Consider the following 24,922-nt stretch of genomic DNA (forward strand, 5'->3'; position numbering starts at 1 on the left):
AGGATAGGTTGTAGATCCTTGATGATGCGTTGGAGAGGTTTTAATTGGGGGCTGAAGATGATGACTAGTGGCGTTCTGTTATTTTCTTTGTAGGGCCTGTCCAACTACTACAAAGACAATACAATACAAGGTAATACCAGGAGGGATGAGCTGGAATGCCGATGCGAAGTGCAGTCAGGAAAGTAACAAATGCTTTCCTCATGGATTGTATTTTCTAAATGGACAACCAATCTAATTCTCAATTACTGAGGGACAATCTCTACTCATTGATATATTTTGCTTTCCACAACCAAATCTCTGTACAACTTTTCATGAGTGATGTACCTGAGTATTTGGATTCTAATATCTAAACTGTATTGTTAAATCTATCTACTTAAATTTGGGTTATTGCTGATTATGTACTCTATGTATGACTTTTAAAAAACTAACTTTGTATTTGGGGATAATCTAAGTACTATACCCAGATGTACAGACACTCTTTTCCCAACCTATGTATTATATACTTTTTTAATATTAGCTTTAATAAAATGTTATTGGACCAACTTCTGTTGGTGGAAGAGGGAGAAGCTTTGAGCTACACAGAGCTCTTATTCCAGTCTGGGAAAGGAACTCAGTGTATCACAGCTAACTACAAGATGGAACAGATTGTTCAACATAAACAGTTAGCACATAGTTCAAGGGACCATTCAAGGTGAAGTGGCCTGTGAACACCTCTGCTGTCTATGTGTGACCTTGCAGACAGGTGTATCCTATAGGGGTGAGACCAGGGAAAGGAGTTAATTTCCTGTCCTGCGTCTCCCCCACCCCCCATTGTTATCACTTTCTGCCTCTGAACTTACCCACCCATTCTTTATCTGGCTTTTCACACCAGCTCCAAAGAGTTACTGCTATAGGTTGATCTGCAATTAAGAAAAGAAGAAATCTTTGTTAGCAGGTAGGAACCATATTGTGAAGTCAATTAGATCATGGAATGACCTGCCAAGTGAAACCCTACAACTGAAAGCCTCTTGGGGTATGGCTACACACTAAAGAAAAACCTGTAGCTGGCCTGGACTTGGGCTTGCAGGGCTCAGGTTGTGGGGCTGTTTCATTACTGCGTAGACTTCTAGGCTCAGGCTGCTCCCCTCCCACCTCACAGGGTCCTACAACCTGGGTTCCAGCCTGAGCCTGGAAGTCAACATAGCAATGAAACAGCCCCACAGCCCGAGTCCTATGAGCCTGAGTCATCTGGCACAGGCTAGCTACAAGTATCTAGTTGTTGTGTAGACATACTCTTTAGGAGGCAAATTCTCTGTCTACACTAGAAGTTTTCACTGATGTAGCTACTAACCTGGTTCAAAAGTCTACAGTAGATGTGCTGGACTGGTGCAATTTACTCTGGTAAGTTACAAGAAAGTAAGGGGGTGGGGGCATGAAGTGAGTGAGCTGTGATAATTGAGAACAGCTGAGTTGCCCTATTGAAGAAGGCAATTAGTCTGTCTGCTCTGGTTACTTCAGAAAAGATGACTCCTCTCTCCATAACGTACCTGGCCTGTTCATGGCCTGCAAGTTTGTCAGGGTAACTCCTGAGGGAAAGAGGTGTGAAACTTCCTTTCAGATTCAAGACATCTCATTTAATTAATGAAGGGAACGTTGTCTCTTGTACTTGTGGGAGGAGGAAAGGGTGTATTTCAGGATTCCCTGTGTTTTCTGACTTTAGTGAAGAGATGCTACTACACCGATGGGAGAGCTTCTCCTGTCGCAGACTTAGCTACTGTCTCTTGGGGGTGGATTATGTCAACAGGAAAAGTTCTCCCCTTGACATAACCCTCCATGTAGACAGTGCTAAGTTGGTATAACTACATTGCTCAGGGATGGGGATTTTTCACACCCCTAAGCAACGTAGTTATGCTGATATAGGTCTATAGCATAGACCTGACCTAAGATCTTGCCTTTGCCATCACAGCCATCAGTGGGCAGCCACTGGTATAGTTGCACCAGTGTAAGCTCCTAGTGTAGACAGGCAAAGAAGCTGAATGGTATGGCCACCCTTACTTCTGCGCTGCTGCTGGCGGCGGTGCTGCCTTCAGAGCTGGGCACCTGGAAAGTGGTGGCTGCTGGCAAGGAGCCCAGAGATACGGGGGTTATGAACTGCCAAGCCTTGAGGTGCTGGGGCTCAGTCCTAGCTAGCCCGGTACAAATTAAGCCCTGCTTACTGGATCTTAAGTTCGTGCGATAGCATCAGTTACAATGGAGCTATGAACCCACCCATTTTTTCATTAGTGATGGAAACAGAGCCAAAAAATGAATGTGAGCAGGAGGAAAAGTTGCAAGTTGACAGTAAAACTGAGCTTTTAATCCAAACTAGAGATGTGGATTTTCTTTTTATTATGCCACTTCATTTAAACACAAAACCATTGTGTTTCATCTGCCAGACCACTGCATCCATCTTTAAGGTCATCAGTGTGAGGTACAACTTTGAATCAAAGTACAGTAACTTCAATGCAGCCTATCCTCCTGGCAGTGTTGCACAATGTGACAAAATTGAAAATAATACGTCTTCATATAATATTCAAATGTCATTCTCACAACATCAGCGGTTATACAGGAATTGGGAACCATGTGAATGAAGCAAACTTCCCTGTCGGGAGTCCATGGCAGTGCAAAGAAGAGGTAATATATGAGGATTGTTTGTCAGCTCTGCTTTCCGATTTAAAAAACGCCAAACATATGTCTCTTGCAATGGACAAATCAAGCAATTTAAATAACTCTGCCCAGCTATCGCTGTTTGTTAGTTTATGATGGTGAAATTTTTAAGGAAGAATTTTTGTGCTTAATTCCATTAGAAACCTACACCATAGGAGAGATCATTTTTGAAATGGTAAAAGGCTTGCTTGTTACAGACAAAGGTCTCTCCATGACAGGGAAAGAGAAGGACTTTGATTCATGTTTGGCAGTGATATCCTTCATTAAATACACTTCATTGCATCATTCACCAGACTGTCCTGTGCAATAAGTTCTCTGGGGACTTGAAAAAAAAACAATAGATGTTGTGATGAGATTAGTGAACTGCATACACTCAACTTCCAGCTTGCAACATCGTCTTTTTAAAGCTCTTTTATAAGATGTGTCAGTGGAATACAGTGACCTGTTGCAGCACAAGGATGGCTGGTAATGTAGGGGGCACATGTGTAGAGAGGTTTGTGCGCTTCAAAAAGAATAATAGAATTTCTTTCAGACCACAAGACCAACAAGGCTTGTGAGTTTCTGAAATTTATGTATGATGTCACCCCCCAATGTCATAGGTAGCTTTTCTGTGTGATATTACTGGTCACTTGAATTTCCTCAACCTGCAGCTTCAAGGCTGTGCAAGCAGTGCTGAGGATCTGCTTGAAAATTTTCCACCAAATGCATCCGATGAAGTGAGCTGTATCTCACGAAAGCTTATGCTCAAATAAAGTGTTAGTCTCTAAGGTGCCACAAGTACTCCTTTTCTTGTTTGAAAAAGCGTGTGCCTTTCAGAGGAATCTTGACATCTTTCAGAAAGATGTAACAGGAAAGATGTTGCACTTTCCCACATTGTGTGTTATTGATACAGATAAAACTTGATGAAAGCGATGCAAGAATTCCTAAACAATCTGATCGAAAATTTAAAAATGTGATTTAAGAGTTTTAAATTCCAAAGGATTGCTTTGATTTGTTCATGATCCGTTTGTTGTCTCTTCTGCCAATGGACCTTGCCCTTCTGAAGCAAAGAACAGTCTTGACTCAATTGATGAAAGTGCCTTTCAATTAGAAATTGTAAGGCCCCAGAACTCAGATGCCTTGAAGGCAAAATTCAGAGAAGTGGAACTTTGTGATTTCTGGACTCAGTGCTCTGACCAATTTCAGAATAGCCAGAATCTAGCCATCTATCTTTTAACGAGGTTCAGATCAACATAGCTCTGCAAATCTGGGTTTTCTACCATGAACATTATAAAACACCAACCCCAGTCTGCAACTGCCTGACAGATGAGCATCTTCACCAGTGCATGTGCCTTGCCCTCACCCCCTATAAATCACTCTTCACAAAGCTTGCCAGAGATCGTCAATGTCACCTCTCCCATTAGAGATTGCCACAAACACAGGTCATATTGTTGATTTATAATCTTTGTTAAAAGATAGAAACACTAATACTTATGTTGTAATCAAGGTCTTTATTTATTGGCAGCTGAAGTTTTTTTTTTTTAATAATTATTTTGTCAGCTTTCTGCGCAAATGGCCCGCCTCTTGTCATAACATTCTCAAATTGGCCCGCGCGTAGATCTAATTGAGTATTGCTGTGCTAGATTGTAGTGGTCCCTTCTGACCTTATAACCTATGGATCTAGAGCAGCATTACCATAATAGAAGCAACAGAGTCTAGAGAAAATAATAAGGGGGAGAAGATCTTGGTAGGTATATGGATGGGTTGCAGGTTACTTTAGCTTGTTGCGTAGCAGAGGTTTGTCTTAGAACTGCTCTTGATTGGTTCATATGTCACAGACAGATCTCTGTGAAGTCACTGATTTCTCCCCTGTTGAACAGCTTCCCTGCCACAGTCTCTCCTCTGAGCTCTGCATGGAGGCCCTCTTCTCCACCTGTCTGCTCCACAATGATCTGTTGAAAGGTTTTTCCACATTTACTTTGCTTCTTGAGGTTTTATGAGCATGATTATGGGAGGCATAGGAGTGGGTGAAAGGAGACCGGGTTCCTAATTCCATCTGTGCTGGAGACTTGCTGAGTGTCTTGGAGAAATCATTGACAGCTATGTTTTTAAGCTCAGCCACTGATTTTTGGGTGCCTTAATTTCTGGGTGTCCATCTCAAAGCACTCTTGACCCAATTTACAGAGCTGCTCTGCACCCACAAGTCCTGTTGGTGGCAGTTGGAGTTGTGGGTTCTCAACACTTGGCAAAATTGGGATGAAAGTGTCTCAAGTTGGACATCCAAAAACAGAGGTATTCGAAATTAATGGCCTTAATCTCTGTGCCTCAATTTCCCCATTTGTAAAACAGTGATAAGTATGCTTAATCACCCTCTGGTGAAGTGCTTGGAGATCCTTGGATGGAAGGCACTATGTAAGTGCTAAATATTAACGTGGTCATTACTAATGCAAACTCCCTTAGGGAAACAGATTATAGAATGTAACAGAATTGTATAGAAATGTAATGGAGTTCTGTAGCAATTACTGTATTCCAAAATAAACTATAGCAGTGAAGAGAAAATGGTAACTTTTCTGTAAGGTTGGTTTGGTCTTTTTGTTTGTTTGTTTTTGTTTTTTTGCATTATCCTATAGCAAGGATACAATTAAATGGCACTGGATGCCCATAATCTATAGAAAGATTAGTATTGTGATACATTCTGTAAGATTTTTTTCCCCTAAGGGCTGCATCTGAATACAGCCTTGTCTAGCTCAGGCTGGATTGTAATGTTACCAATACAAGTAGGTGGAACTGCGCAGGTGCCTGTCCCACACAGTTATGTCCCTATAACTCACCAGCTGCCAGCTCCTGCTCCTCTGGGGGCTTTGTGATCATAATCATACCGGCTGCATGTCTCTGTCCCTGGGGCCTACTTAGGTCTCTGTTGATGTCACCATAGTAACCACGCTAAAGGGAGGGGCAGACCACTGAAACCTGTTGCTGAGAGGCAGAGTAGCAGGAAAGAGCCATATTTGGAGAGTGTAAAGCAAAGTCAATCTAGGTCAGATGGGGCAGGTGGGGGTAATCCGCTTTTCACTGTGTGCTGGAGAGAGATCAGTGGAGGAACTAGTCCTGGGAGTAGCAAGGTGACTGGACTGAATGCAGGTTTCTCTTTCAGCTGAAGGTGATGGGTGGGTTAACCCAGTGGCTGCTGTGATGCCAGCTTTGTAGCAGCACATGCCAAGGGAGCTGGCATCCACGTCCATAATATCTGGAGTCGCAGCCATCTCATAGTACACTGCAGTGGGACATTGTGACATGGCTGCATTGGCTCCTGATATCACTGGCTAAACATGATGATGGCTAAACAAACCTGGGGAGGGAAAAAACTGAATAGGTCTCGGAATAACATAATAAACAGACAAAATCTCTCTCTATCTTCCAGAAAAATCCAGCAGGCCCTGGAACCGGCAGACTCGGATAAGCTGGCAGGAGAAAAGGGATGCAGGAGGAAGACCGTAAGTACTGAATGCTGCATGCAGTGTTACACTTGTATTGCTGGTTCTCTCTTATTTTTTATCTCATGCCGATCGTCTCATAACAGAAAGCTCCTATCCTGGGTCACTTCCTCTCACAACCGCCCCCCTCCCCCGTACCTTACACAGGGCAGTCTGTCTATTCTGGTAGACGATAGTGAGAGAACTACTGTGTCCGCCTTGGACCTTTGAAAATGTTGGCTCTACTGGCCATCTTCAGTTAAAGGAGCAGATTTACCCAGGACTGGACAAAATCCAGGAAGCATTTATTTTCTGGGAGTCAGAATTCACGTCTGTCTCACCCAGGTAACACTCTGGCAATGAGACTTTGCAAGGTTCTTTCACTTAAAAATACAGAGGGAGGTGGGTGATGCTTCCTAATTCATGGTTGGTTACGACAGTGACTGGGGCGTGTGGCTCTGAGATCAATGGTTCCAAAGCCAGACAAACAATTTCTATTTCCTGAATGGATCTTAAGTGGTCGGCTTCAGTTTATTTTCATTTATTTTAGGACAACGGTTTTCAGAATCTTTTATTTTTTGCAGCTCTCTTTCTTTGTTTAGGTGAAGCCCTCTACATGTATTAATAGACATGGCAATCATAGGCATGGGCACAAACCAAAACCCCCGATCCAAATATCTCTTCCAAACTTTCAAAGATTTCTTTCCAAGGTTGGAGGCTGTCTTGGGGCTTGTCTACACAGGGACATTTACAGGCATTATGAATCCAGTATAATTATATAATGGCCTCTTCCACCACTCTGACACTGTAAAGGATATTAGAGTAACTGAGAATCAGCTTGCCTAAAGTCACATAGGAGAAGAAGCCTGTGTTGCAGCCAGGAATTGTACCCAGTGCTCTGAGTCCTAATCCAGTGATAAACCCTTCCAGAAGTTTGGGTCCATGCAAATTATAATGTCAACATACAAACAGATTGGCTACATCATCAGTCAGAGATGCAAAGGGTAGGCTGTGCTATTCCATAAGAGAGACTAGTCAGCTTTGAAGGGGAGGAAAATAATGCTTGGCTTTTTCCTCTGCATCCTTCATCCAAGGGAAGGCCAGACCGAGGGTGTTAGCTGGGTCTGGAAGCAAATGCATCAGGCTGATAAATCAGCAGAGCCATTATAAATTAGAATCAATTTGGCAGACTGGGGGAGTTTTGCCCACTCTAAAATGAGGAGGGAAAGACGGTTCATCTCCGATAGAGGAGAAGAGGCTGAAAAAGAAGGAGAATTCCTTTTGTTAAATGTGGTCCCTGCAAGCCCTTGGTTATACCCCCTGCCGGGTCTCAGAACTGAAAGGCAGAGAAAAGGGCTTGTTGACCCAATGTTAACCTTCAACTGTCAGCCATTCAATTTGCTGATCCTCACACCCATCTCCTTAATCCCAAAGGGAGAAGGTACAAAGCCTACCCAGGGACTGTGCCATCTAATTAACATTAGGCTTGAGCAAGATTTTATCCTTCTTTGTGTTTGCAGCAACTGAAATTTAAATGGTGCTTTCGCTTGCTTGTGTTCTAGCCTGGGCTGTCACTGGCCTTCATTATGTCCGAGCCAGTATATCTAGTTCCTAGCCAATAACACATACAAAACATTAATGCTACTGAGGCTGTATATCTGTAAAATTATTTAGTAGCAAAATAAAAGCCAAGTGTTGGTCATGGGGGGAGGGGAGGGGAGAGAAGGGTAGTTCTTATAGGAATGAAAGCTGGAAAAGACCTTTGAGGCTGTATGCTCCATCTTTTGGCCAAAACAGCATAGTTCCCCACGATGATATGATGATGTAGATGAGAGATGGACTGATAGGGCCTGATTTCCAGAGGTGCTGGACAGCTGCAATTCCCACTGACTTCAGTTGGAGTTATGGATCTTGATTAGCTTTCCAAATGAGGCCATAGTACCTGACTGGCCATTGGTGGTCTCACTAAAGGCTGACCTAGAAGGAGGGAAGGAAATGGGGCATGGGTGACTTGAGGGAGGCTTCTCTGCTCCTTGAAGTCTTTAAACCATGATTTGAGGACTTCAATAGCTCAGACATAGGTGAGGTTTTTCGTAGGAGTGGGTGGGTGAGATTCTGTGGCCTGCGCTGTGCAGGAGGTCGGACTAGATGATCAGAATGGTCCCTTCTGACTTTAGTATCTATGAATCTATGAATCTATGAAATTTAGTCAAAGTTCCCCCAAGCCAATGGCTCATTGGGCTGATGCAGGTTAAGGCACGTCAATTTCACATCCAGCCGTCCACAGAGGCCTGATGTGGCCAGCATCACATTTGACTGCCTTTGACTGCCCTAACTTGATGGAGCAAGTACCTATTTTGCTGGGTGAACTGAAGGTGGCCTTTCAGCCTGAGATTGACTCCAACTCATGCCCTTCAGGATGGTAGCTGAGTGCTTTAACCACTCAGCTAGTAGAAATGAAGTGGGAAGAGAGGGAGACAAGGGAAGACGCTGGCCTCTGGCTTTTTGGTGTCTAGGAAGCAAATTCTGCTCTCATTTATGGTGGGTACAGGTACGCCTTAGTGACATGGGAATAGCCAAGGGTAACTTGGCCCTAGGAATGGAGTGCTCTTATAAGTCACTTTATAGTGGATTTAAAGTTGCGCCTTGTGATCACTGTACCCTTCCCCAATAGAGTTAGTGAGCTTTAATTCTTGGCAGGGAGACTGGATGCCCCAGGAGCTTGGTAAAGGGTTATAGACTATTTTACCTCTCAGCTGGAGATTCAAGAACTCGTAGCGACTAAAAGTTGTTTCGATCTGATGACCATTCAATGGCATGAAATGAGCTTTCAGAGTAGCAGCTGTGTTAGTCTGTATTCACAAAAAGAAAAGGAGTACTTGTGGCACCTTAGAGACTAACAAATTTACAGCCGATGAAGTGAGCTGTAGCTCACGAAAGCATATGCTCAAATAAATTTGTTAGTCTCTAAGGTACCACAAGTACTCCTTTTCTTTTTATGAAATGAGCTTGACACTGTTGGTTTGGTTCCCAGTGGACAAGTGTCCACCTTCCCCAAAGGAGCATTACATGGCCTCCTTGTTGGTAAACACAGAAGAAGAAGACTGAATGAGCATGAAGCCTGAACACTCCTTTGGCCGTAGGAGTGGTCCCTGTCTGCTAGATGTGGTGGGACTTATTCTGCAGTTTCCCATGCCATTCTGGCTCTGAGGATGAACCATATGCATTGTATCGTAACATCCAGTTAAGGAGGCTGTTACGCCCCCTTGACACACACTAACAGTTTAGCGATGCCAGGATTATGTGCCTGGATCATTGTGATCCCATCTTCATGCAGGATCAAAGACACTAGAATGCGGATTTCTAACACTCTCATGTCAGAACAATCATCACATAGAGAAAAGGGCCTGCACCAGAAACCCATGTATAAATACTCCCTCCTCCGCTGCAGAACTTTGGGGAAGTTCTAATCCAGGTCTCTCTAATGGGTCTGAATGAAAACCTGTAATGTGTTTGGATTCAGACCCACACTTTGCCTCTCTTGCCCATCTTTACTTTTGGGTAAGTCGTTTTCGATTAGCTACATGCAACTAACTATCTTTTGATGCCATGGGGAAGGTTTGTATTTAGGGCACTGACAACTGTGGTCAGTCGATCAGATTACTGGCCTTGTAGCCTTCCCCTCTGCCCAGCCTCTCCTGTTTCACAGCCTCTAGCTGTGCCAGCTTTCCTGATCCTGTTTGCTTAAGTAATTGGCACTGCATACCATGGGTAATCGGCTTATTTTTTTCTCTTCATAATTTGTATACAGTTCTCCCTTTCTCTTCTAAAGAGATAATGATGTAGCCTGTTTTTGTGAACTGTCTAGGTATTTTGCCATGTCCTGACTCCTGTAACACACTTTTCCCATCATTAAATCCATTTTGTTTTTCTCTATAGACATTCCACTGCAAACACTAGAGAGTTGACTCTAGAGCCCAATCCTGCCTTGACTGGGAGTTGAGGGGAATAGACTAGATGACATAACAGGTCCTTTCCTTTTTCAGTTTTTATTTTACCGTGGGTGGATATTTAATAGATGGGGGGAAAACCCCAACATAATAACACATTCTTTCCTGGTTTATTCCTTTTGATTATACTAGAGGAGGGGGGACCCATTCTGGAAAGTTTGGATCTAGTTTCAAACTTCCCTGAAGTTTGAAGCTATTTGGGGTACTAAAGAGCTAGGGGCCAGCTGCAATATTTGGATTTTGAACGTTGCCAAAGCTGATGTTTTAGTTTGAACTCCTCTCCAGGTAAAACTCCTCTTTTATTTATTTTTCATTAAAATCTTGGCATCTTCCTCTTGCCCAACTGTAAATCTGCTATTACCTCTCCACTCTAATCCTTTCCTTGGCTGCTAATATTATCTTCCTCCTTGTTTCAGGGCCTGGCTTCCTACTGTTAGATCTCCTTATTGGATATTTACCCTACAATCTATTTAGTCTCCTCCGTGTGCTCAATATAGCCCTTTAACCCTTCAACACCCTTTCATCTCTGCCTCCCAACCTAGTTACCCTCCTGTGCCCTCCACATCACATGCCCACAGCTCCAATTTGCATTTCTCCAAACAATGTCTCTCAAGTTCCCTCCCTTCTCTCCAAATAATCATGCTTAGGTTTTATCTTGTTTTGCATGGCTCCTTTTTGGAAGCTGCCCTGAGAAGGCTTCTGAACCTGTATCACCGTCTCTAATCTCATTCTTTTTGTACACGATGGGTGGTTTATTGTAATTTCTTTTTCTATTTTTGGGTGGTGCAGCATGACAAAGATCAAATTGGTTTAAAAAACCCCACATTTTTCAAGAGGACGTTGCCCAGAGATTTTAGTTCTCTGCAGGAGCCAAAAAGGTCACAATGCTCCTAGAGAGATTTTGGGAAGAGGTTAAGAAAGCTGAGACTCTTTATTTTTTCCCTGTAGAGGACTTGTGGTGACCTGATTTCTTACAGGAACCCTAAGAATTCCTCAGCCTCTCTCTGTTTTTCCACCCTTGTATGCCCCATCTTGCAGCCACTCTGAGCTTATGAGTACTAGCCAGAAATCCCTTTTGCACCAGACAATGTGATCTGCAAGAGGAGTCAGATTTGGGCCAAGATTTCCAGTAGTGCCTACTGATTTTTGGGTGTCCAGTGAGAGGCACCTTAAAGAGGTCTGATTTTCAGAGGACAAATGCAATGCAGTTTCTGAAAACTGGGCCCCTTTTAGGTATATCAAGTTGAGTACCTAAAAACGGAGGCACCCAAAATCACTAGTTGCTTTTGAAAATCTTGGCTTTGAGCAATTAAAGGCTGTCCCTCTGTTTTGTCCTGTGTTGGGATCCATGCCCCAGGCTGGGTGAGAGAGCAAACGATCAAGACCAGAAACCAATCCCTAGTTTCCTGGGGTGCATTACAGATTGTTAATTGCTAGACATCCAGGTCATCCTTAAAAGTCTGGAACTGAACCTTTACGCCAAGAAAAAAATAAATGATTTTAGTCAAATGGAAAACTATAGAGAGGTCTGGGTTCCAATCCTGCCTCTGCATTGAGGCAAGTCTCACTGTACCTTAGTTCCCAATCTGTAAAATAATAATTTGTATGTATAATAATAATACCCAGCTCTTATATAGCACTTGTCATTCATAGATCTAAAAACATTTTACAAAGGAGATCAGTAGCCTTATCCTCATTTTACAGATAGGAAAACTGAGGCACAGAGCAGGGATGGGACTTACCTAAGGGCACTCAGTAGGCCAGTGGCCAAGCTGAGACTAGATAGAACCCAGCTCCCCTGAGTCCTGACAGGGACTGACACTTACTGTGTGTATGTATAGCATGTAGTGGGGGTGGGGTCCTGATCTCAGTTGGGGTCTCATGGCACTGCTGTAACATGCTGTATCTCTTCTGTGGATAAAGCAAGGATTATTTCAGTACGCAGGGCTGTCCCTTCAGCACCACCTTAGGGCTAACTGTACAGTGATAAATTATGGGCCAGATCCTCCGTTGGTGTAAATCAGTGTAGGTCCGTGGAAATCAGTGGAGCTAGGCTGACTTACACCAGCTGAGGATATGGCCTAAGTTGTCTGTACCCTGTGTGCTGCAGAGCTGGCGATGATGTGGCACCTGTGGTATCTGTCTTGCCGCCCCCAGGCCCAGAGTGCCTGTTAATGGAATACAGTCTCACTTGGAAGGAATGTGGAAATCCAGCCATTGAATGAATGACCACTGGTTCCTGGTGCTCTAATCACCCAGCCTGCCTTACAATAGAGGAATAAAGCAGCTGAGACAAACACTTCATATCATTTTGTTTCACAGCCCCCACACTGACGCAGCACCATTATTTTTAGACAATCTGGCTCTTTGTTTGTGGCATGTCTTTATTCGGACACCATGGAATGATAAGCATGCTTTATTCTGTGTTTCAGAGTAGCAGCCGTGTTAGTCTGTATTCGCAAAAAGAAAAGGAGTACTTGTGGCATCCGATGAAGTGAGCTGTAGCTCACGAAAGCTTATGCTCTAATAAATTTGTTAGTCTCTAAGGTGCCACAAGTACTCCTTTTCTTTATTCTGTGTGTTGGCCAAGGCAGCATGTTTATATTCAGAGGGGTGCTGGTGGTAACAGTGTAAGTCGGAACACAAGCCCTTGTCTCACTGAACAGCCAGAGTGAGTGTGAAACATGGGGAGAAAGAGTCAGACATACCAGTGTCCAAATCCAGAGACACGTGATCCATTTCTTACTATGCCTGACTTTTCATCTTTCTGCTCCATTGCCTCCTGCAACCAGCCAGCCACTCCCTAGGCCTTGATTGGCCCATATCCTCCTCCTTTTTGTGCCTGTCCAGCTACTTTGTGATCTCAAAGCCTTTGCCTGTATAGCTATGTGTTGCTATGGCTAAGGCTGTGATTCACACCAGTGTTTACATCTTACCTGTAAATGGAGATATATATGTGTGTGTTTGCACTGAGCACTTTCCCACTGTTCAATTTTATTTACACTGGGGAAAAAAATCCCTGGGAAAGAGACCCTACTACAGAGGCAGATTGGGGGTGGGGGGGAAGGAGGGGGGAGAGCTGTCACAGAAGGCCTAGTCTGGAGAAGAGAGTGATGAGCAAAAAAAAATATATGGAGGAAGGGTCAATTTGAGTGTGGGTGGCTGGTTGGTGGTGTGTGAGAGAGAGCTGGTTTTGATTTAACTGGGATTGGCACATGTTCAAACCCAGACTGGCTTCATGGGAGGGGGAAGGATGTGTATGGAGTGTCTGTATAGGTGGGGGTCATATGTTCTGACCTGCACATCATCCCTCCAAAGATCACATTTACCAATGACTGCAAAACCTTGCTCTCAGCCCTACACTTTCCTGGATGTCCGTTTGCATATGATATCAATGTGGATTGTAGGGAGCTTCTTTTGGGTCATGATTTGCCACAGAGGAAACTTGAGGAGATGAATATTAGCAAGAACGGCTGGGGAGGATGGGAGGAGGAATTCTTCTCAGACATCTTTAATCTTTCGTTATTTGAGTTCCATTTAATGGAAGCTGCACATCTCAATGTTGCTGTGGGCCTGGACCACAAATGTTTTCCAAAAACGAGACAGACAGTCATAGTCCCACCTAGGTTATTTTACTGCGTGAGTGCCCCCTCTGCTGCCATGATGACAGCCACATCCTTTGGTATTAAGTAGGTGGTTCCCAGTGCTTGTACCCCAGCTTGGAAGATCTGTAGTGCTCTCTGTATCAGGCAATCCATGTCTAGCATGGCTGTCTGTCCCTAATAAAGCAATGTACCTTGCAGCAATTGATGCTTTCTTCATCTTACTCCAGGTCTCAGATCTCAATACTAGGCTCATCCTTCTCTGATTTAGTTGGGAGTCAGGGAGAATCCCAGGCTTTGGCTGGTTGCCATGTAACAAAACTAGTATCTTAAGAGGAAATGGGTCTCTTGAGCGGCTACATGCTTATGAACCCACTGCACATTTGGTTTCTTCCCACGTTGGGAATCCATGTGTAAACTGGCTCCTTGGGAGAGGGACACACACTGTGCATGTTGATGCTCTTGCCTTGTGGCATCTGGATTTGTGAGCGGATAAGGGGCAGGCATTGCTAGAGCTCACAATTGTTGACTGTGCTGCTTTGTGGCCCAGCCTCTTTTCCACCTTTCCCTTTGCTTCCCCACCACACTGCCTGGCAATATCCTCTTCTTTAGGTGCCTCCTCCCCCTTCTCCTATATGTCATGTGTCCATATACCCCAACTTGTAACTTCATTTTTTTTTTTGGATCTCTTCCCCCAACAACAGCAAGGACAGATCAGTTGCAAAGTCCAATGAAGTGAGCTGTAGCTCACGAAAGCTTATGCTCTAATAAATTTGTTAGTCTCTAAGGTGCCACAAGTACTCCTTTTCTTTTTACTTAGGGTTGGGTTTCATTTCTGTCAGTCTGTCTCTATCTGTAAGGTCTCGTCTACACTACCACTTTTGTTGGTATCACTTATGTCACTCAGGGCTGTGAAAAAACCACTTCCCTGAGCGACATAAATTACACCGACAAAAGCACCGGTGTGGACAGTACTATATCAGCAGGAGAGTTTCTCCCACTGACATAGCTCCCATCCCTTGTGGAGGTGGTTTTATTATGTTGATGGGAGAGCTCCCATCTATTATGTCTCCCTTCGGCATAGAGCAGCTACATGAGTGATCTTAAGCGGCACAGCTGCATCAGTACAGCTGTGCCACTGTAAGCTCACTAGTGTAGACAAGCCCTACTAGTGGTTTCATATCGCATTTTGGGGGGTTCCCATAGGAGTTGGCCCCTAAACAAAAATCACATTGTGATGCTGCATCTTGATGTTGAATCTTCATGTTGCAGCACTGAGTCAGTGCATGAAAGCATTGTGAAGCTGCACTGTCATGTTGATGGGGCATTAGCACACCATATTAATAATTGGCTTTCCTGTGCCAGTCCCAAGGAGATACTGAGCAGGAGCAGCAATGCTAGTCATGAAACAAACCAACAGAACCTGGAAAACATTACTTACTTTCAGACATGGATTATTAAATGGGTTATTAAATGGGTTCCCACCATTAAACCTGTCTAATGTTTCGTTATTATTCTTTGGCCTTTCGCATAGTAATATTGTAATTGTTGGGAACGAGGAGGTGTCCTCTGGGATCCCCGTCCATTTGATCTTTTTAATCCTCTGCTACAAGGCATGTCTCATCTGATGGCCCCATCCTTCTGGCTGAATGGAACTCCTTCTGGAGCACATTAGCTCCACCCCGTCTCATCCAAAGGAAGCTACTCCAAAGCCAAGTGGGATACTCCCTCCCCATTGTCAAATATGTCACATTAGCCACATCCCTGGAACCTGCTGCACTGACAGATTGGAACTGAGCTCAGCAGGCTGCTCTAGAGGCCCCCGTGGTGACAGTGTAACCTGCAAGGAGCATGTGGATATTTGTCTCCCTCTAGGGGCTGCTCCACATATGAGGTTTATGAGTCTATGACTATTACTTCCGGTTTAAAGAGGTTTATGAGCCATGCTACTGTTGCTTTAGCTGAAACAGTAACAGTTCATGCTTTCGCGCTGAGGTTTCCGATTCCAACCCTGCTGTTGGCCCAAGCAGTGTCAATTAAAATGGCATAGTGGAACAGTGGCTTAGCGCATACAGGCACTATTTCTATAGTGTTTGAAACACCAGACATTTTATTTTCTTCATTAGTGTGGCCATTTAGTAGCTGGAATGATAAAACATTCCCAGGTGTAAGTTGCGGTCTAATAATCAACACTCCTCATTGATGGCCGGTGGTGATTTATCTTTCATCATTCATGCCTAATGATGCAACTCATTGTGGTGTGGTGTTACTATGCAATAATGCCCAGCCTGCTGTGCCATTTTATGTAACCATATAATTATAAGCTGGGAGGTGGTGTTTATATAGCTATATCTATAATAGTATTAATAACACTGCTGCTGTTCTTTAATGTCTGACTGTCTTCACTCTGATGGAAAGGCAGTTCCCTTGTTTCCTTCTCAGCTGCCCATAGGAAGTTCCTCATACATGCCCTTGTTTTATCCCTCTGGTCTGCTATCATCCCACATGTGGGGTCATTAATGGGGCTGCTGGCATTATTACCATTCCCCTTGGGTGCTACAGTGGTTTTATTCCTGTGACAGGTAGACTGGCACCTTTAAGAAGTAGAGGGGTCCAGGACACCTGTGACTACTAGTCAGCTGCCTCCCAGTTGAGCTCAAGAGAAGGCCCCTGGGCCATATAAATTGGAGACTGGGTGAGTCATGGCCTGAGAGAAGTAGGGCAGGTGAGCTGCCTGAGACCAGAGGAGAGACAGAAGGCGCAGTAGAGAGAGTTGTCAGAGGGAAAGGGCTTCAGGAGACCTGAAGGAGGATGGTATATATGTAAGCTGCTGGTGATGAGCTCAGAGGAAGATCGTTGGTGAGCCCTGGCCATGGCCAGAGCTGAGGAGCCCTTGCTGCATTATAGGAGAGTTTGGGCAGTGACCCCTATGAAAAAGGGAAAGATCCAGCTCCTCAGGGTTGCTGTGCCAGGAAGCAAGAGAGCTGGTGTGGGAGGATGGGCCCTGCTGAGCAGGGGTAGGGCTTGCAGGTAGGGATACCCAGAAGAGTGGAACACTGTAGGAAGGAGGAAGCCCTCTGGGTGAAGGGCTGTGGGAAGACTGGCCACTCTCAGGCAGGGAAGTCTGGAAATTGGAGCCCTGGATCAGGGCAAAAGGAATGGGGTGGGGGAGGAGGAAGAAGAAGAGTGCGGCTGTTAACTTTCAGGTGGGAGACTTGGAGGTGAGGTCCCTGGAGATGGGAATGGAAAACCCCTCTCTCTCTCTATGTTTACTGTGGGAATTAGAGAGTACTTTTATTACAAGGCTTTTGGGGAACTAATGCACTGGTGTATATGAACACACTAGGCCTAGAGAAGGGCTTTGTATCGGTCAGTGAGAAAATGTTCCTTTCATGGGTGGACAAACAAGGGAAAAAAGGCTGGGTCTGACATTGCAGGGTGCTCGAGCTGTTGCTGTGCCAAAGCTCCACACCCACTCAAGTTAAACAGTGCGATTAAAAAGAATCGGAGCATGAATTCTTACCCCCAGAACATATCCATCCCTGTTGGTTTCAGTAGACCCTAACATCTATGGTTATGCTGTGGGGAAAAATGTGGCCCTTGTTTTTATGAATGGGAATATCTGGGAATGATCAGACTATAAGGATTGTGTTACCTGTGTATCACTGGCTACTGTCATAATCATGTTTGGGACAGACACTAAAACATCTTATAAAATATTTAGGGTGGCTATGCAGGACTGACTGACTGGGATACACAAAGGAGATGGTAGGCCGTGCTTATACCCACCTAACCCTCAAGTTGTTGAGCCTAAAGTTTCTTCTGAGGCACAACTTAGAGCAATCTCAGTGACGTACTGTGTTACGTCTGACTGCCTGTGGTCTCAAGGGGCAGTTCTGAAAGCCAGGAATTGCCACTCTGGCCATGCTCCCTTTACCCCTGCAACCTCCCTACACCATGGGAAATAGAAGGGGGTGGTGTAGATTCCATACACTGGGTGAATTGGTACAAAACCGCCACAGCAGGAGCTAGTTTGGCCCTATATATCTTACAGAGCCACATGCTGAGCCCAGAGGCCAGGACGGGTGTATGGACATTGGGTACTGTACAGGTAGGAAAACAAGTCCAGCAGGAAAAGGCCTGTTTCTGAACAGCCAGTAAAACTCATTTGTCCATTTCTGTGACTGGACTGGATGATTCACCCTCATTGTTTTGTTAATTGTTTTAATAGCAGACACAGAGCTCTTTAAAAAGAAAAAGAGTACTTGTGGCACCTTAGAGACTAACAATTGGAATGCATCCGATGAAGTGAGCTGTAGCTCACGAAAGCTTATGCTCAAATAAATTTGTTAGTCTCTAAGGTGCCACAAGTCCTCCTTTTCTTTTTGCGAATACAGACTAACACAGCTGCTACTCTGAAACCTGACAGAGCTCTTTGTTTTCCTGCATTCTGTAACTAACAATGAGGAGCCAGTGAGCAGCATATCATTCTCAGTAACACACGGTGATGAGGTATGTGTTTGTATGCCTCACTTCTCCACTATACCCTAGTAAACCAGTGGAATTGCACTAGGATACAGTAGCTAAGGTAATGGAGTGGAGAATCAGGCACATAGACCATTCTGCATTGTACATAGAAGCCAAACTCACCCCTTCCCCGAGGTTTGGATTTATTAATGAAGAAAACAATAAAATAACATAACTCATCTCAAATCTTCTCCCCAGGCTGTTTCTATGGATCTTCCCTCCAGACTGCTGAGCCCACACCCTAGATCCTCTCTTGCTGCGAGAGAGCCACTTTCACCTCCCTTCTATTCAGGGCGGGTAATAAGTCCCGTGCATTAGTGAGCTAGCAGAGCCTATTTAACCCAGGGATCAATACCAGCTAACTGGGTGGAGTATTTCAGGTAAACACTGCCAGCCTATTACAGTCACCAGCTATGGAAGGTTCAAACTTCCCCCATAGAACAACAGTGAGCTAAGCCCTACCGCCACTAGCCCACGAGCAGAAGGGGAGAGTGCTTTCTTTAATTTCCAGTGTGAACAGCCCATGCATTTGAATGGGAATAGAATAGCATGAAGGGGTCTGTAGCTGAACTGTGTTCCTCAACATCACCTGCCTTAGGAGGGATTTGGTGTCACTGCTGTGGATTGTTCAGAAAGCATATTATGGGGTGTATGAACTGATCAGAAGGACAACGGTGTGGTGACAGGTATCATGTCAGAACACACACATGCTGCTGCTGCTCCTGTGTCCCAAGGGGGAGAGGCACAGCTCTGCAGCAGACCCAAAAAGCAGTACTGCTGAGTGCATGTGTCTGCATTTGTATCTGTGGGGCAGATACAGGACCCAGAGGAGCTGCAGGTAGATGTGCAGCAACAGTGCAGGCAGAGGGATGGTCTTGGGGATGGCGAGAAAAGTCCGGATCACATCAGTTCCCAAAAGAACTCATCACCAGGGCCTGATGAGAGAAAACTCTCATTTGCAGTTCGGCTGGCTGAGTCATTCGTTCTCCAGGGAAGCAGCTGTTGGAGCTTGGGGTGGAATAAAATGGGGATGTGAAGAAGGAGGATGAGTAGAAAGGCCCAAGCTTTTGAATCCAATTTTGGTAGGCATGGGGCAGGCTTTAGTGCACTGGCTCAGCCCTTTCTATTCTCTCTAGCAGGGGGCTTTCTTTTCTCCCTCTCTCAGGGGCTGTAGCTCAATAGAATGGGCTTTTCCAGTAATGAGGGAGTGAAGGGGAGGGGGATGGAATTGTCCATTCAAAGGCAGCTCCCCCTGGTTCTCTGGACATTGTCATCCTTTTCACTCACACAAACGCTGGCATCACATGACCCAAGGCTGAGTGTGCTCCAGCCCGAGGTCTGATTGGTCACCAGCTCCTTTTTGAAAGCCTAGGTGGCCGTGGCAACGAGAAGCAGGCCAGCCATGCTTTCCTGGCCCCCGGAGGAGTGCCGCGGGCGTTGAAGAAAGGCAGGCGGCACGCATCAAGAAGCATCAAGTGGGTCTCCAGGCCTTCTCCAGGTACCTGCTTGTGTTAATTCCCAGCCGTCCTCTTCCTTTCTGCTCACATGTTTGAGTTGCAGTTAGCTTTGTATCTATTGCGATGTGATGTGTGTATTCGGGGGTCACTATTTGTGTTAACTCGCTTGTCACATCACCCATCTGTCTCCTATTACCAGGAGAGTGCGCTCAGGCCACCCCAAATCTGTACATGTACAGGGGAACCTGTTGCAAGAGGCCATTAAAAAAAATCCATCGCCTCAGGCTGGTGTGCAACTACAAGTCAGACAGAATTGTAGTCAAAACTTTAAAACGGTTGAGTAAGAGAGGACTCAGGGCCAGATCCTTAGCAGGTATAAATTGGTATAAGTCAGCACAGCCTCATTGACTTCAGTTCAGCCGCACCAGCAGAGGATCTGGCATGTATGCTTACTAGAAATGATCGTTACTGCAGGTTTGACTGTGGGACAGAGGGATATTTCAAGAAGTGTCCACTGAAAAAGGTTTAAAAAATACATAGCTACTTTAGGGGCTTCAGGGTTTTTGTGTGTGTGTTTTTTTTGTTTTTTGGTAAGGTGAAAAATTAGTACTAGCAAATGATGTCAGGTTGGTTTTGGTTTGATTGATTGATCAAAATCCATCAGGACCTCCAGGACTTGCAGTTATACTGGATACATCTGGTATACTGGTAAATGCATCCGATGAAGTGAGCTGTAGCTCACGAAAGCTTATGCTCTAATAAATTTGTTAGTCTCTAAGGTGCCACAAGTACTCCTTTTCTTTTTGCGAATACAGACTAACACGGCTGCTACTCTGAAAACTGGATACATTGTGCTTCAGAGAAGATAGATTTGGGCTTAAATGAAAGAAACCTGTCTTGCTGAGAGAGCTTCTCTTGAAAATGATCACTTTGCTTTAGCACCAACAGAGAAAAACCTGTCTTATGTTCTGTTCCTCTGCAGCCTTGAGGAGGGGTGAGAAAGAAAGGGCTCACTTAAATCTAGGGAAGCTGCTGTGGATTGTGAAGAGTGCATTGTAAAGAAGGGGCTGTCTGAGAAATCTGGGATGCAGAGTGCAGAAACAGAGGGTGAGTCCAATCATCCTTTGTGGGGGAAGGGCTCCTATCAGCGAGAATTGCAAGGTGTTGTGCAAAGGCAAAAAATCATAGAGCAGCATTTGTGAAAATATGAGCAAGCAAATTAACAGTGTCATCATGCAAGGCTCTTGGAGTTATAAATCCTCTCTTAGGATTGCCTTTCACCCCAGAAGAGCCCCAGTTTGTGCTGACAGGTGTTCTGCAGGCCTGGCTTGTGAAAGAGGACGGATACAGTCCTGAACGTATGATGTGACATCATAATGCAGTGTCATAACACGTTGTGTCACTATGTGATGACACTGTCACAATGCAAAGATCTTTCTGTTTGCAGCTTATTACTTATATTGCAGTAGCACCTTGAGACCCAGCTCCCATTGTGCTAGGTGCTGTACATACACTTAGAAACAGTCCTTGCCCCCAAAGAACTTGTAAATAGACAAAACAGAGGCAGTACTATTATTCCACATTTTACAAATGTGGAACTCGGGCACAAGATTTCCCCAACGTCACAAAGGGAGTCCGTGATCTCCTGAGTGCTAGTTCAGTGCCTTAACCACAAGACCATGCTTCCTTCCTTGGTCAGTTAAGGATCACAGAAGATCACTGTTTCCTTGTAGCTGATAATATCCACCCCAAGCAGCTCTAAACTTGGAGGCAAACTTGTATTCTATAAGCGGATTCTCATGTACACTATGGAAGGATTCCTTCATTCTGTGAAAAGAAAAGGAGTACTTGTGGCACCTTAGAGACTAATAAATTTATTAGAGCATAAGCTTTCGTGAGCTACAGCTCACTTCATCCGATGATCTAATAAATTTGTTAGTCTCTAAGGTGCCACAAGTACTCCTTTTCTTTTTGCGAATACAGACTAACACGACTGCTACTCTGAAACCTATCATTCTGACTGATACTGTCTCATTGTTTCCCTGTTTTCATTCCATCTGTCTGTATCCACCTGTTGTCTCTTGCTTTGTACTTGCATTGTAAACTCTTCAGGGTGGGGACTGTCTTTCTGTTCAGTGTTTGCACAGTGATTAGCAGAGTGGTGTATGATTGGGGCTGCAAGGCACTACTGCAATGCAAATAATAAATAATGAATTAAATTGAATAGCAGTACAGTTGCCCTGTATTTATTCTAACAGTATATTCTGTTTTCTGTGGTCTTCAACTTTTGATATTCCAGAAAATAAGCATGGGTAACAAAATTTCTACAAATAAATTGTCAGGAGGAAGCGTCAAGTTGTAGCAGTCGAGCAGGGAACATTTGTGGCATTAGGAAGTGTAGGTTGGCAGTTGAGAATTATAGGAGGAGCACATTAGCTGAATATTTCTGATAAAATAATCAGCAGTGAAATAGTTAACAATGTTGACAAATTATTTTTAGGCCCAGAATTAACAATCCACTGGGATTGATTGGCCAGTTCAACCCCATTTAGTGCTATTTTGTTCCGGTTGTCTTCCGATCCAAGGAGACATCACAGCATTCATTTATACTTGGTTCACATTTTCAAGGTGTTTTTTGCAAGCATAAGAGTGAGGGAAGGAAGGAAGAGAGCTGATATTCTGCAGCAAAGGTTGGATTCTACAACAAATTCTGCTGTCACAGAATACGTGGGATTCTAGTAGCCCATGTTCCAGCCCACAAATTCTGTTGTTCACAGGCCGTCAAAGAGTCCTGATGACATGGAAAGTTTGGGGGTCTGGGAAAGAGCTATAAGAAAACTTGCCACACCAATGGTGTGAATAGGCCAAGAATTGAACAGACTATGTGAGGATACTGTTGAGAAGTAGGCCATTTGGGGTGATTTTTTGTGGGGGAACATCTGTCAAGTGAATTGAGTCCTCAAATGTACTTCGCAATAGCTCATTGAGCAGCCATTTTAGGAAAACAACTTTTGGTTACCATTGGCCTGGATTTGAACTAATGATCAAGAAATAGAAGCCCATGACCAATTCCTTGAGCCCTCTTATCCGTTATCATTGCTTCTAAATGGATAATTTATCACCTGTTTTAAATAGCTTCTTTTCCTCAGGGGAATTTGCCAGGCATTTTTAGCAAAAGAAAAGTGCTTTACACAGTGTTGCCAATGCACGTATTTTTTATTACAGGTCTCATGATATTTGATACATTTCTTAGGAACCCAGGAGCTGGGGTTTTGTGATTATGTGAGACTTTTTTTTGTTTTGTTTTTTTTAAATAAAAGTTGATATTAACTTAATAGCCCTCCTGGTTCAAGAGAAGAGCTTCAGAATGTGACTCAAGTGGACCCTGAAAACTCAGAAACCCGATGATTAATGAACTGAGCCCAACGTGTGTGTGTTTTTTAAATTCCATGATTGTTGGCCTGATTTAGAGTGTTTAATATTTGAGGTTGGCAATACTGTTCACATCCAAACCAAGACAGACCCTGACCACTTTATCCAATTATGATCTACTTTGTCTTCCTGGTGGGTCAAAGAGGTAAAACCTGCCAGATTTCAAGCTATGGACAGTGTTGTAAAATAATCTAAGAACAAGCTACAAATCCATTCCAGGCAGTAAGCAGGAATTTCAGCTCTGTATTTGGCTGTTCTGTTCTTTTTAACTGTGAAAGCTAGTATTAGTAAAGAAAGGCCATCCCAGAGAATCACTAAATAATTTGTCTTTTGTTTTTTTTAAAATGGAATAAACACGCACTGTCTCTCATGAAGAAAGTTTGATTTAATTAAGGTGGGATTATGTTTTATAATGTTGCCTGTGCTGTTTGCGCCTGAGGTAAATATCTCTAGCAGATAATTACTGGAACAAGACTGTGGCTAACAGTAAATTCACTACAAGAAGGTTTAATGCGGATGTATGCTATTGATTAGAGGAGCTGACAGTTGTCAGTTTGTAGCACTGTTAATTAAGGTGGAATGATTTGTCACAAGATGATGAAGTGCTAATGAGGAGCTAGTGGACTGGAGAATTCCTGGTTAATGCACATTATCTAAAGAGGTGTGTAGTCATTAGGACTATAATTCTAAAAAGAAAAGGAGGACTTGTGGCATTTTAGAGACTAACAAATTTATTTGAGCTACAGAGCTCACGAAAGCTTATGCTCAAATAAATTTGTTAGTCTCTAAGATGCCACAAGTCCTCCTTTTCTTTTTGCGAATACAGACTAACACGGCTGCTACTCTGAAACCTATAATTCTAAAGGTAACCATGTATGAGGAATGCTTTTTGACTTGTTTGATATTGCTGATATATTGTGGCAATAGCCATTTGGAAGCTGAGCTGGGCAACCAGAAAGGCTAGAGACTTTTTTTTAATGAAATGCAGATGTTCCTGACATTCCTCAAGAAAGATTCCTGCTTGCCTTGGGTGCATGGATCTTTCAAGCACTGATAGATACCAGAATTTGGGGTTCCCCAATCTAAATAGGCTAATACAAGCTATACAGAATGGCCACTCAAGATACTACCTAGCCTGAGTGTACAGGAGAGCCCAGAGTTTTCACCCAGCCCTTGGTTTTAGGGCTCTCTCTCTCTCTCTCTCTCTCTCTCTCTCTCTCTCTCTCTCTCTCTCTCCACACCCCCGGTGCTTGTATTCATTGCAGCAACTGCACTAGCAAGGCAGTCATTCTCCTCTACCATTTGGATGTTTTCAGTCTGAGTAGGTGCCAGGAGGGAAACAAGCCCTGCGTTGCCTGCTGCACCCTATTCCACCTTCTAAGGCTGGGACCATCTCCTCCACATGGCTAGCTCTTATGTGGTGCTTTTCATCAGCAAAATCTCACAGTGCTCTACAGCGGTGGTCATTATCAGTCCCATTTTATAGACATGGAAGCTGAGGTGGGGGTGGCAGTGGGGAGCCTACAACCTGGGCAAATCTTGAAGCATACTTTATAGACAGGAGCAATTGTCTGGCTAAGATTGGGGCCATTTGAGATGGTGTGAAGAAGGGAAAGTGTTAACTGAAGATAGCCAAGGGGCTGTTACAACTGCCACCGCCACTCTGTCAGTACTGCAGCTAATCAGGTGGATCTGACACTCTGTGATTGTTCTGGTAAATTGACTCATTATTTACAGTTGTCTGCCAGGGCCCTTTC

General features: G+C 44.1%; 1 protein-coding gene across 4 annotated transcripts in view; it reads left to right on the top strand.

The window, feature by feature from the left end:
• Positions 1-5,640: 5,640 nt before the first annotated feature.
• Positions 5,641-24,922, top strand: part of RASSF7 (Ras association domain family member 7) — a 130,574-nt gene continuing 111,292 nt past the window's right edge. The window contains exons 1-3 of one of the 4 annotated variants that reach the window (XM_038407508.2): positions 5,641-5,824; positions 6,086-6,158; positions 19,649-19,774. In XM_038407508.2, coding sequence (XP_038263436.2) covers positions 5,800-5,824; positions 6,086-6,158; positions 19,649-19,774 — 224 coding nt within the window. In that variant the 5' untranslated portion in view covers positions 5,641-5,799. The remainder of the gene's footprint in view (positions 5,825-6,085; positions 6,159-19,648; positions 19,775-24,922) is intronic. The other 3 variants (XM_038407506.2, XM_043516779.1, XM_043516775.1) reach the window with 3 other exon arrangements.

Source organism: Dermochelys coriacea, chromosome 6 (assembly GCF_009764565.3).
Source record: "Dermochelys coriacea isolate rDerCor1 chromosome 6, rDerCor1.pri.v4, whole genome shotgun sequence".
NCBI classification, from domain to species: Eukaryota; Metazoa; Chordata; order Testudines; family Dermochelyidae; genus Dermochelys; species Dermochelys coriacea.